This window comes from Sander vitreus, chromosome 10, assembly GCF_031162955.1.
Source record: "Sander vitreus isolate 19-12246 chromosome 10, sanVit1, whole genome shotgun sequence".
Taxonomy (NCBI): domain Eukaryota; kingdom Metazoa; phylum Chordata; class Actinopteri; order Perciformes; family Percidae; genus Sander; species Sander vitreus.
Genome location: NC_135864.1, coordinates 17,011,374 through 17,022,925, shown reverse-complemented (window position 1 = coordinate 17,022,925; position 11,552 = coordinate 17,011,374). Strand labels below are relative to the sequence as shown.

Sequence of the window (11,552 nt, the reverse complement as noted above, 5' to 3'; positions counted from 1 at the left end):
CTCTTCATTTTTCTCCTCCTTAGCACCTGCTCATTAATGTCATGGCTGCCATTACACAAACATTTTGAAATAAAAGCGAAAATGCTTACTTCCTCCATAACCTCCCTAACTTTAGTGCAACAGCGTGCTGCGTCTGATATCATTGTTATTGTTCTTTTGTGCAAGCGGGTTCGAAACCACAAACAGTTCACACTGGAATCTGATATAGGCCACATTTTAAAAGGCAACGTGAACAGCAAAACAAAAAATCGGATCTGAGCAAAAAAATCTGAATTAAGCATTAAGACTTGCAGTGTGAACGTAGCCTGCATGTTACTTTGCATATTTAGATTATTTATACAATAATATACAATACAATACAATATACAGTTTTTATACAAAACTAATAAATTGTGATATATTGTAAAATTACTTATATATATAAAATTAGCAGCAACATTAAAGTGATGTTCACATAAATTGGGCAATTGGGAGTACTTTTGTTTTTGTTTTTAGTACTTTAATATATTTCGATGTCATGTAATTTTACCCAAGTAAGATTTTGAATGCATGACGTTTACTGCTGTAACAAGCAGAGCATTTATACACTGTAGTACTGCTACTTTTACTTTAGTAAAATATCTGAATACTTCTTCTACCACTACCTAGCTAAAACTACCATCATGAATGTGGTTTGATTTTTGTTAGCGAGGTGTCGATTCAACTTTATGGTCATTTTTATGGCTTTAGTTTGTTCTGCTGTTAAATTGTATTGCAGTGAACTTTGAGATGTTTCTTTAAAATATAAAAAAATGCACCTCTTAATATACCAGCACCACAAACTAGAGCCTCTTTGCTGCTACAGCCTTACTTGGTCTTGTGTGACTTATGGTGGCTATTAGCTAATGTTAGCAAAGTTTTAGTATGCATTTCTGTGTAGCTGGGACTACTTAGTTGGTTTGATGACTTCTCTATTTGTGCTACTGTTACACTACACTTTAATAGTCACCATTAACCCACAGTGGTCATTTGAGACCACAGTAGCTGCTGTTCAACAAAAGTTATATGCAGTAATCTTGCTTTGATAAACTATCTTTAATCAAAATGGGGGTTAGCATCCACTTAAATAGTTACTAAAAAAAAGAAATGTTGCAAATTTTTCTGTAGAAGACAGCAATACATTTCAGAAAAATGTTAAACGTTTTAAAAACTGGAAATCTGAAGGATGTTTTTAGTTTCTATTGTGGAGTGTAGTGAACCCCTATACATGGCACATTACTGTGGCTGAAGACACGCCATACTGTGACACAAGAAAACATTACCCTGTGTTAGTTGTTACCACCCAACTCTGCCACAGTAAGATCTTCTTGGGGGTAAACAATTTGAATGACCGACCTTGGATATCCTGTTCCTGTGTAACATGAATAAACAAATTAACAAGGTGTTATTTTTATCCACCCGTTGTCTTGTACACATTCTGAATGTCTACTGCCTGCATCCCTGTTTGATCATTACAGGTATCTTAACGAGTTTTACGATATGTTACGTGCCTTTCAACTTGTTAGACATGATAAATGATTTCTTGTACATCAGATGAATTCTGTCTTTAGCTTATAGCTGTTTATAGGGGACACAATCCTCCACAGTCCTAGCGCTGTGCAAAATAACCTCTGAAGTTCAGCTGAAGCTAGTGTGAGTCTTCAGCAGTCTGAATTACTCAAATCAAGTTGGTAACTTACAAAAAATCTTTTGCCAAGCCATGGTGGAGAGATAGTCACAAAAGTGTGAATTCTGAACTATAAAGACAGCAACTTTGGAAGACTCCCACTCCATTTGTCCACCACAGACTGCTGAAGCGTCATATTAGCTTCAGGAAAATACTGTTTGCTCAAGCCTTAACATCTACTGTCACAGACTGAAATACAGGCCAAACGTATGATGTAATTGGTGCTTTACTGTACATATCAGGCAGACACTTTCTAAATAAAACATTTAAAAAGTTACTACTGAGACAAACTACGTTAATAATGTGCGTTCCACAGGAAGGCACTGTGGAATTGAAAAGGTTGTTAAATAATCATGGCCCAATCACAAAGAGAAAAAGACTGGCGCAAACCGTTAGTTTTCGATGATTTGAGAAGCACAGCTGCACATTGCTGGAAGATGTTTTCACCTAGTCTTACATGCTATTTTCCAACCCGTAACATAAGTAGTCCTGGGGTAAAAAGGACAAGTAGGTTAAAGCTGTGGTAGGCACTTTATTTTTCGTGTTGTTGGGCAAAAGTTGCATAATAATCCTTCAGCCTATTGTACTTCAAGTGGTCTGAGAGAAAACTAGACTTCTGCACCTTGGCTCCGTTTTTGGGCTACAAAAAACTCGGGAGACTCTGGTCGATCACAGGTCATTTCAGAGAGAGAAAGCGTTCCAATTGGCTGTTCTGGGCATGCATTGCCTGTGCGACAAATTGGGGAGAGGGAGAGCTGCAGGAAGAGGTTTCACTCTACTTCAAATTCTGCCATTTTTGTTTTGCATTCTACCCAGTGCAGCTTTAACATATACAGCATTCCACATACAGCCAATAATAAATTACTCATAAACATAATCAACGTATCAGTCTCTGTGCTTTAAATAGCACTAAGAGCTGGTGAAATCCCTAGTGAGCTCATATCCACAGAGAAAAGAAACATTTCCTCCAGTTTTTGTAATCAAACACTTCACATTGTCTCGTTGTCTCTGTGCAGTTCAAAGAGGACTTGCTCGAAGGATGAGGAGGGGACCGGACTGAAAAATTTGGTAGGTGTTGGAGAGTTCTGTTGGCCCAGAGTGGGCCGGGGCCAGCGTTCGTTGAACTTGACAAAGAAGTACGGATCCTTGAAGGGCCCCCCGAAGATGATGGCCTGCATCAGGTAGACGAGGGCCACGACCATGAAGCTGATGAGGAAAAAGGGGATGAAGGGCCTGAGGTGGTCCCAGGCCACCCAGACCCCGTAACCCAGGCAGCTCTGCTTCTTGGTGTGGGAGGTGTGACGGGAGGAATCCGGGAGCTGTGTGCAATTGGGGGACTCGTCATCTGAGTTTGAAGTGGACGGACTAGGGACACTGAGGGAATCCATGAGTTACAATTTAAGACTGAGCAGCTCGTCACTCTTAAACTGATCAGCAAGTACTCACTTTCCTCCACAAATCAGCTTCAGGGATCATGTGGAAGGAAGCAGTAGGCCTCACATTATCTCCCTGTGGCGTGGTTTCCCACAGACCAGGTGCTGTCCCGAAAGTGGACGCTGGCTCGCTGTGACGAATCCGGTGCTAAATTCCTTCCAACAATCATTCCTCTCTGAACATGTGTTATATTCCTTTGGTCTTATCCTCCCGGCAGTTTCTCCTGCATCTTGTGTGCTGGAGTTAAATGTTGCTGCTTCTATTTGAGCTTGAGAGAGAAATTGAGAGGAAATGAAGAACAGCGGGGGAGCCCTAAATAGATATGACACCAAATGACAGGACACAGGGAGGGAGGGAGAATCTGCTGCGTTAGGTGGTCTCAAATTTAAGGAAGGGTGTGTGCATGTGTGCGTCTTACAAGCATTTCACACATTCAGTGACTAACGAAGACATATGCACGCACTTGTCACTCATATGGGTGTAGCAGCTAGAGGACAAAACCATTAATGTTTCTCTGCAGGTTTTTACAGCTCTAATATGACAGCTCTAATATGACAGTGTGGCAGGTGCAGCTATAGGATTTTTATTAACCTACAGACACTTTACACTTCACATCTTAGCAGGGCTGTAGCCAAGGTTTTAGATGCAGTATACTGGGGCCATGAGTCCCCAATGTACCCCCACCTCTCGTCTGTTTTATTATATATTATATATATATATATATATATTCCTAGATGAAGGTCTAAATGCTGTTTCAAACCTATATCTACACTCCAAGGAATAACAAGGAGAAACTTGATATGGAAACATTATACTTTATAGGGCTGAGTAGCAAACCTTAAAGGATAGGTTTGCGTTTTTCGGTCTTAAAACAATACTCACATGTACGTCTCGGGAGGTATTTGTTGCTGCAATTGTTCCTCGTCTCCATACTAGATGTAAAGAAATTCCTTCCTGATGCGATTCCAATATAAGTGAACAGGTCCTATGATCCCTTTGCTGCAGCTTAGTATGGGAACATCGTCTGGGGAAATAAAAAGGGTGAATTCTGTACTAAAGCACTGTAAATATCTTTATATATATTCTGAATACCAACCAAAATCTGTGCACTGCATAAAGTATTGAAAGTGTTGAGTAATTAAAGTATTGAATGTTTGATGAAACTAGTGCAGTGCCCGTTGAAAATGTGTGAACATGTGTGTTTGGAACGGACCGATTGCTTGGCCTGTGGTATTGCTGCTTGTAGAATTCATCAAAACCAAATTGTACCCCAAAATGACTTACAAACCACTTCATATGCAACTCCCCTGTATATCATACTACTAACTTACTGATTGGGTTTTGTGTAGATTTGGACTTTTATACGTTTATTCCACATTGTTTAAACGGCGAAGTGGAGAGGCCTCGTTCAACTGTTTGGAGCTGGCTGGTGAATGTGACGCCTTGCTGGATACACCGTGACTCTGTTTGTGGATCTACTGATTGCTGTGGATTACTTTTTTTTCGTGTCATTGGATTACGGCAAAATACGGATCTTTTTTCTCAACGTGTCTTAACGTTTTATGGTGAGTTTGGAGAGGCATCTCAACAGACTGTAGGTCCAACACTGATTGTTCACTGTTACATTTTAGTTGAAGTTAAGTGTCGGGACATTCCGCCACGTCTGTCTATTGCGTTCCAAGACAGCCGTGCCGTGACTGGATTTCATAAGGGCGAATTGTTAAATTGTTACAATGTAATTTAAAATCTGCTTTAAAAATAAACATATATGTTTTGGAATATAATGTTCAGCTTCGGCAGCTTTACCTATGTGCTAAATATACAATGACTGAGAAAGCCTAGTGACGAGTCCATAGCAACCAGTGTTGAATTGGTTATTTCCCAGTGTCCTTTGTTGAATGGTCTCAATGTTTTGTTTTATTTCATATGAATATTAGTTTACTAGAGGAGTAACTTAGTATTTGAAGTAATGCAGTAATGCAAGAAGTGTGCATTTAGTTTCCATGCTTATTGTGTTTTCACAACTATGTTAGTGAGTAAATGTACTGAAATGGCCACCACACCATAACAGAGGAGTATGATGTGTAAGATGAGAATGCAGAGGTTAACGCATGTATGTCATAGCTGTAAAAAAGTCAAATGGCATCCATACATCTTTGCTAAGTGCAAGCTAGCACATAAGGGGAAGGTCGTGCTTCTTTTTCAAATAATTTTAGGGGGTCAAGTCTTTTTAGCCTAAAGGTCCCAAAATTCCTCTGGTGGCACCTTAAATAAATTATGAACAGTCCCTTAGCGAAAAAATAGACACGGAAAAGCGTAGCGCCCTTTTTTTCGCCAACCTTATTCCACACAACAGTCGCAATGTTCCTTTCAGCTATACACTCGTGCTCCAGGAAAGTGAAGAAAAGTTAGTTTGGTATATCCAGCAATCATGTAGCTAACGTTGGAAGCAGGAAAAGAGTCAAAGGCGGTAACATTGTTGTTTGTTTATTCAAAGTCAAAGACTCTGACACATTTTTGTGGGTCTGAGGTCTAGGTTACATTTCAGCTGCTAAAGCTCCGCTGCTTTCTTCGACCCTCTCTGTGTCTGGTCCTGCTCTGTGCAGTGCGAGAGGGGGAGTGGCCAGGAGATAGAGCGGCAAAAGTGCTTCTTTTACCGATATATATTTAACAATATCTTTTGCATTTCTAATCCAAACATCAAACTTGGCACCACACTTACTCGTGCCCGTAGCAAGACTCCTGTCAAGGTTGAAATCCATCGGACCAACGGTTCGAGAGATATGCGCATAAAACACACACACACACACACACACACACACGTTCCTGCAATTTATAGATAGATCAACTGAAAAACTAACTTTTCTAAAACGAAAACATTTGTTCATCGAAGGAAGGTATTTGAAAGGCATCAATATTGATTTCCATCCCTAACTCATTACTTATCAAATTGTATATGTTTCAACTTATTTGTTATTCAAGTGATATTTGAAAAACAATGTTCTTGATTGACATCCAAATTGCAGGTTAAAAATAGGCAAATACAGGTAGAAATGTAAACAGAGATATTAAACCTCATTGCAAGGCAAAAGCCATATTTTCTCACGATTTATTGACATTTTAGACTAAATAATCAATTACTCAGGAAAATCAGCAGAATAATTGATAAAATGTAGTTTAGTCTTCCAGATCAGCCTATAAAATACCTTCCACGTACACGTGTATAATTGCAGAATATAAACTCCCCAATGTTGCTAAAACACCCAGGATATAGCCATGACCGTCAGGGTCCAAGTGATTAGCTACGGCCCTGCATTTTACACACTAATCTAAGTAGTTCTGTGAGTGTGAACATGTTTTGTTCTTTATCATTTACATTTAATAATTTAACACTCAGTGAAACTGTGTGACTTCGTATGTAACACAGGCCGACACATACTCATTATAAACCCTATAAAGACCAATATCAAACTTTCACACTGTGACATGCACTTGGAGCCCTCGTGATCCAGCAGCTGCTTCTCAATCTGTGTGGGATGAATTCCACATGTGTTGCATACTGGAAACGCCGAGACACTTTCACGTCCATGTACAACCCTCGTGTGTTCCTTCGACATGTCACGCACGCGCACGGCAGCTATCCTTGTCAGCACGTGTAACCGGAGACAAGTTTGGAAATGAATGAGTTTGTAACGAGTTTAAAATAGGTTGCGACACCAGTTAATTAACAGATAACGAGCCTTTGTAATTAGAGCCTCAAAAAATGGACGTCATTGATGTTAGAGAGTGAATATCTTAACTAGTGGCAAGTTTGTGCGTTTGCAGTTTGCCTTAACAAGAGCGAGAGGATGAAATTACCCAGCCGGACAGGCTGCCTCACTTTAATTAGACGAGTTTATCTACCTGATACAGCAGTCCTACCTCACCTCACCACACAGCCACATCAATCACAAGTTGCCTAAGTTGTCTAAGAAAAGATCTTTATTTATAAAAACAGTTTTAACAGTTACATACTTTACTGAAAAAAGCAACTTCTCAGAGCCAAGGCAGGTATGAATGGTACATCATAATTTTACATGGATAGGCAACATTACAAATATACTGTGTGGAGAGTAAAAAAAAAACTAAACAAAGATGATTGGTCTCTTTTGCCTTAAAAACAACTCGGAAGTAAAACTGGAACTAAAAAGTTGAACAAATTGCATAATGCTCTCACACATACAAACCCAAAATAAAATTTAAACAAACCTGACACAAAATGGAAAAATACAACAAAAAGGTAAAAACAAATGGATCATAGACCAAAATGTGCTTTTATCCACTTCCCAAATAAAATTATACGTCAGTATCTCTCCCCAATTGGTCTGTTAAAAATCGAGTGTCCTCTGAGTGAAGAATTCTCCCATATTTAAGTGTTTTTTGTAAAACGGCACAACTAGAATGTCAGTATGAACGATTATATTGCAAAAAAAAAAAAAAACACCATTAGTGATTTAAAAAAAAAACAAATTTAAATAGGAGATAATTATTCCAAAAGACCCTCCTGAAGTGTTTGTTACTTTCTAAATAAAGAAACCGTTAAGTAGGTTTTGTCTATAGTGTAAATGTTTTACAGTTGGGCCAGGAATGGTTTCTGAAACAGGATGTCACAATGTTTTAGTGGTTTAGTAGTGTACGATGGTCCCAGCTTCACATTTCAGTGCCAATTTTATGCGTCTGAAAAATTAAGGTGTCAAAACACAAAAAGAGGCTTCGTTAGCGGAGTAAACGCACACCAAAAAAACAACATGAGCGGATGAAATATTCATCTTATGGGTCTGGTCCGTGCACACACGCACACAAAAACACTCACTCCAAGGTCCATATTCATTTTCCACACACACACACATGCACGCACACACACATGTACGGTAACAGGCTTACTGTATGACAATAATACACACACCTGCCCTTTTCTTGTCTACACCTGTGCTCTTCCCAACCGAGAGAAAATAACTCTAGACAGGAAAATAACTCCTATATAAACAACATTCTCAATCTACAGGGCGGCAGTCAGTCTGTTAGCCCAAACCTCCCAACAATCCCAGTAAAGGGATGATTTAAATAAATGAGCCAAAACTAATGCAGTCATCCCATTTCCTTTTTATATACAGTATATACCCTACATAGAAGTCTACGTAAAAATTCATCATCAGGATGCAGGTGTTGGCATGACAATTTACCGAAATGTTGACAATAGCGAGAGAAAAAAAAAAAAAAAAGGACAACACCCGAATTAAAAATGATTGTCAACAGGTGATTGCCTTTACAGGAGAATTATGATTTAAAAAACTGAATTCATTTCTGTTGCTACAATTGAATGAATTCGTAAAAAGTAGGTGTGTATGTTCTGTACGTGTGTGTGTGTGTGCGTTGCATGAAACGTTTCTGCCTGCAACATGGCCACTTTCTTTGGATGCCAACCCTCATCTTCTAATCCCATCTGTGTGGTGATAGAGAGAGAAAGAGAGGAGAAAGGGAGGGGTGAACGTGAGACGGAGAGAGTCTGTGCATCTGGATCTTCTCTCCTCAGTAGCAGTGGTAGGGCAGGGACGGCCCAGTCTGGGTGATGCACACTATCAGTTTTTCTAGAGGAACAGAGAAAAATACTTTCATTAAAACCAGAGGCAAAATATGAACACGGAAAATAAAATGCGGGTAATTTACACAACAAAACGTGGAGGCAACACAAAGACTCACTAACTGGTACAGGTATGGCACACTGCACAGTAGTGCAGTCACAATAACCAGAAAAATTAAATATAGTTTGAATTCAGTATTGAATTTTACTGTAACCTTTGAAACAATAGCTCAGAAAGCTTATAAACACTGATGGGGTAAACAATTATATATATATATATATATATATATATATATATATATATATATATATATATATATATATATATATATATATATATATATATATAAAAACACATTAGATTTCCCTGAAACACTGCAGTAAATCACACTGACACATTATTATGGAACCCACGCAACTTCGAGGCAAGGCCCGCCCTTCAATAGCCTTCACACACTACTATTGGCCAGGCGTCCATGCTTACGCGAGGCTATCCTAACCTTAACCACTCGAGGTCAATGCCTAACCCCAACCTATCGAGCTGCTTCGTAGGGCGGGCCTTTCCTAGAAGTTACGTGGGTTCCATAATAATGCCACACTGACAGTTACTCGTAAGACTACGATCACAGCCTTGCTTGATGAAAACTGTGCAACACATTGAATTTAAAACAGTTATCCTGTTGCACGTTGAATTAAAATGTGCATTAATATATGTCAAAAAAAGATTTTGTGCATCCAGCATCAGCAACTGTACTGGAGGAAATGCTGCATGTGGCCACAGTAGAATTACAGGTCAGCCAGACAAAATGTGTACGAGATAACTTCAATACAGAACAATGAAATGTGACTTTGTTACAATTTTAGAAAAGTAACAAGTAATCACTAATGGATTATTATTTCAGAGTAACTTCTCCAAATTCATTCTTCCAACAAGTTTATTTTATAGCTTAATACTAAAAAAGTGATATGAAGTTACTCAATAGCAGGCAATTAAAAAAAAAAAAATCTAATTCATTAAATGGGTTTTTATTCTGGGTCATATGTTGTTGTAATACCCTGCAGAGCCACAGGAGTGCACTGAAACACAATCCTACACCAATGGAAACCGGTGACAAAAGATGGAGCAGCAGCTGAGTACTTGGATCCTGGACACGTGCAAAATTCAGTGGAGTCAAATATTTCACAATGTGGCGGCAATACACACTACCACTCTGGGAGTTGCCACTATGAAAAGATACACACATTATTTTGAGAGGACAAATATCACACTGAGTGTCAGGTTAAAAACCCTTTAGCAAAAGTTACAACGCTGTTTTAAGTAATAGTTTTTCTGTGACATTACTTCTAGTTGTTGTGTTGTAGTAATTATGATCTTTTTATACTAAAATTAGCATTGGTATCAACGTCAAAGTTCTGGTATTGTGACGACACTAATGCACAAACAGTTTTCATTCTGAGGATTTAAATCTTAATTATCAGCCTTGGGGTTATCTTTACACTGGCAGACTGCATGGACCACTGGCAGCATACTATACCATCAGGTACACATGTCACATCCGGCCTCATATAGTTAAATATCAGCACAGCGTTTCAGTACAGCATCATAGACCAGGTTTTATTGAGGGTCGAAAGTTATAGGAGACAAAGGAACAGAGCTCATAGAGTCCATGCAGGACGAGAGGCGAGTTGGACATACCATGCTGTTACATGCAGAGGGGGGGTAGAGGGGATGGGGAGGGCTAACCATCGTAGGAGTCCAACAGGGGCAAGGAGCCCTTTCTGCCCCCATACACCCCTCGCTGAGAGACAACCAGAGAGAGAGAAGAGGGAGAGGAAGTGAGTGTGAGAAAAGTGTCAATAATTGTGAAGTTTTAAAGGCTGCCAAAGGAAAAGGTTAAAGTATGCATAGTGGTGCAGGCAATTAGGGGTTAGTGTAGTTAAGTGAGCAATCCAACATGACAGACCTGTGAATGTGCGTGAGAAAGATTTAAAATACCGGTAAAGTGTCTGTGGTTTCATCCAGAGTGTGTCTCCTCTCCCTCTGGTCCAGTGTAGAGTAGGCATCTGAGGAAATAAGATGACAAGAATGAGAAATAAATCATACATCTCATCATGATCTTGATGAATTTGTCTTGATAAAAAGCAGCGATGATAAATGTACTAACCAGGGCCGAGGTCATTTAGTGGAATCATGTCCCTCTTTTCCCCTAAGATGAAGCAAAACAGAGTCACAAGTTAAACTAAACTTTCTAAATGTTGGGTTTAAGGCTGTCAACATGTTTTCAGCCATATATTATGTATTGCACACTGACCTCTGTCTAGCAGTGGCGTGGTGCTGTCTTCATAGGTGCCGTTGGCTCGTGTGCTCGGGCCGTTGGTGGTGCCGAGATTGACCATGAAGTCCGTCTTCTTCCAGCCGTCTTTCTCAAGAGGCTTGCGCAGCTCTTTGTGGGCCCAGACAAGCTGCAGCACCTGGCCGGCCCCCCGCACCTCACGCTCTGAGCGCTTGCTGTAGGACACACATTCACCAAAAGGGTTTGGTTTTGCTTCATAGCTTGGCAAGAGATATTTAACTTCAGGAATGTGTGACCAACAAATCAATTTATTTCAATCAAGCTTGTTTCTGAGTGACTAGTATCTACCAGAGATGTTCACAAGTCATTTTTTGGAAGTCCAAGTCAAGTCTCAAGTCTTTGAGGGGCAAGTCCAAGTCAAGCCTCAAGTCTCTGGCCATCTGATCTGTCCCTAACACTGTATTGTTAAATCTCATGAATTCAAAGCATGTCCTGTAGC

The 11,552-nt window shown here is 39.6% G+C and overlaps 1 protein-coding gene across 7 annotated transcripts in view; it reads right to left on the bottom strand.

Moving 5' to 3' along the window:
* Positions 1-7,252: 7,252 nt before the first annotated feature.
* The window catches only part of LOC144524381 (catenin delta-1-like), a 22,281-nt gene continuing 17,981 nt past the window's right edge, over positions 7,253-11,552 (bottom strand). For 6 of the 7 annotated variants that reach the window (XM_078260581.1, XM_078260584.1, XM_078260587.1 and 3 more), the window contains 4 exons: positions 11,072-11,268; positions 10,925-10,966; positions 10,756-10,823; positions 10,456-10,558 (listed from right to left, as the gene is read on the bottom strand). In XM_078260581.1, the coding sequence (XP_078116707.1) occupies positions 10,499-10,558; positions 10,756-10,823; positions 10,925-10,966; positions 11,072-11,268 (367 nt within the window). In that variant the 3' untranslated portion in view covers positions 10,456-10,498. Of the gene's footprint in view, positions 8,767-10,455; positions 10,559-10,755; positions 10,824-10,924; positions 10,967-11,071; positions 11,269-11,552 lie in introns of those variants that run through there. The other variant, XM_078260585.1, reaches the window with a different exon arrangement.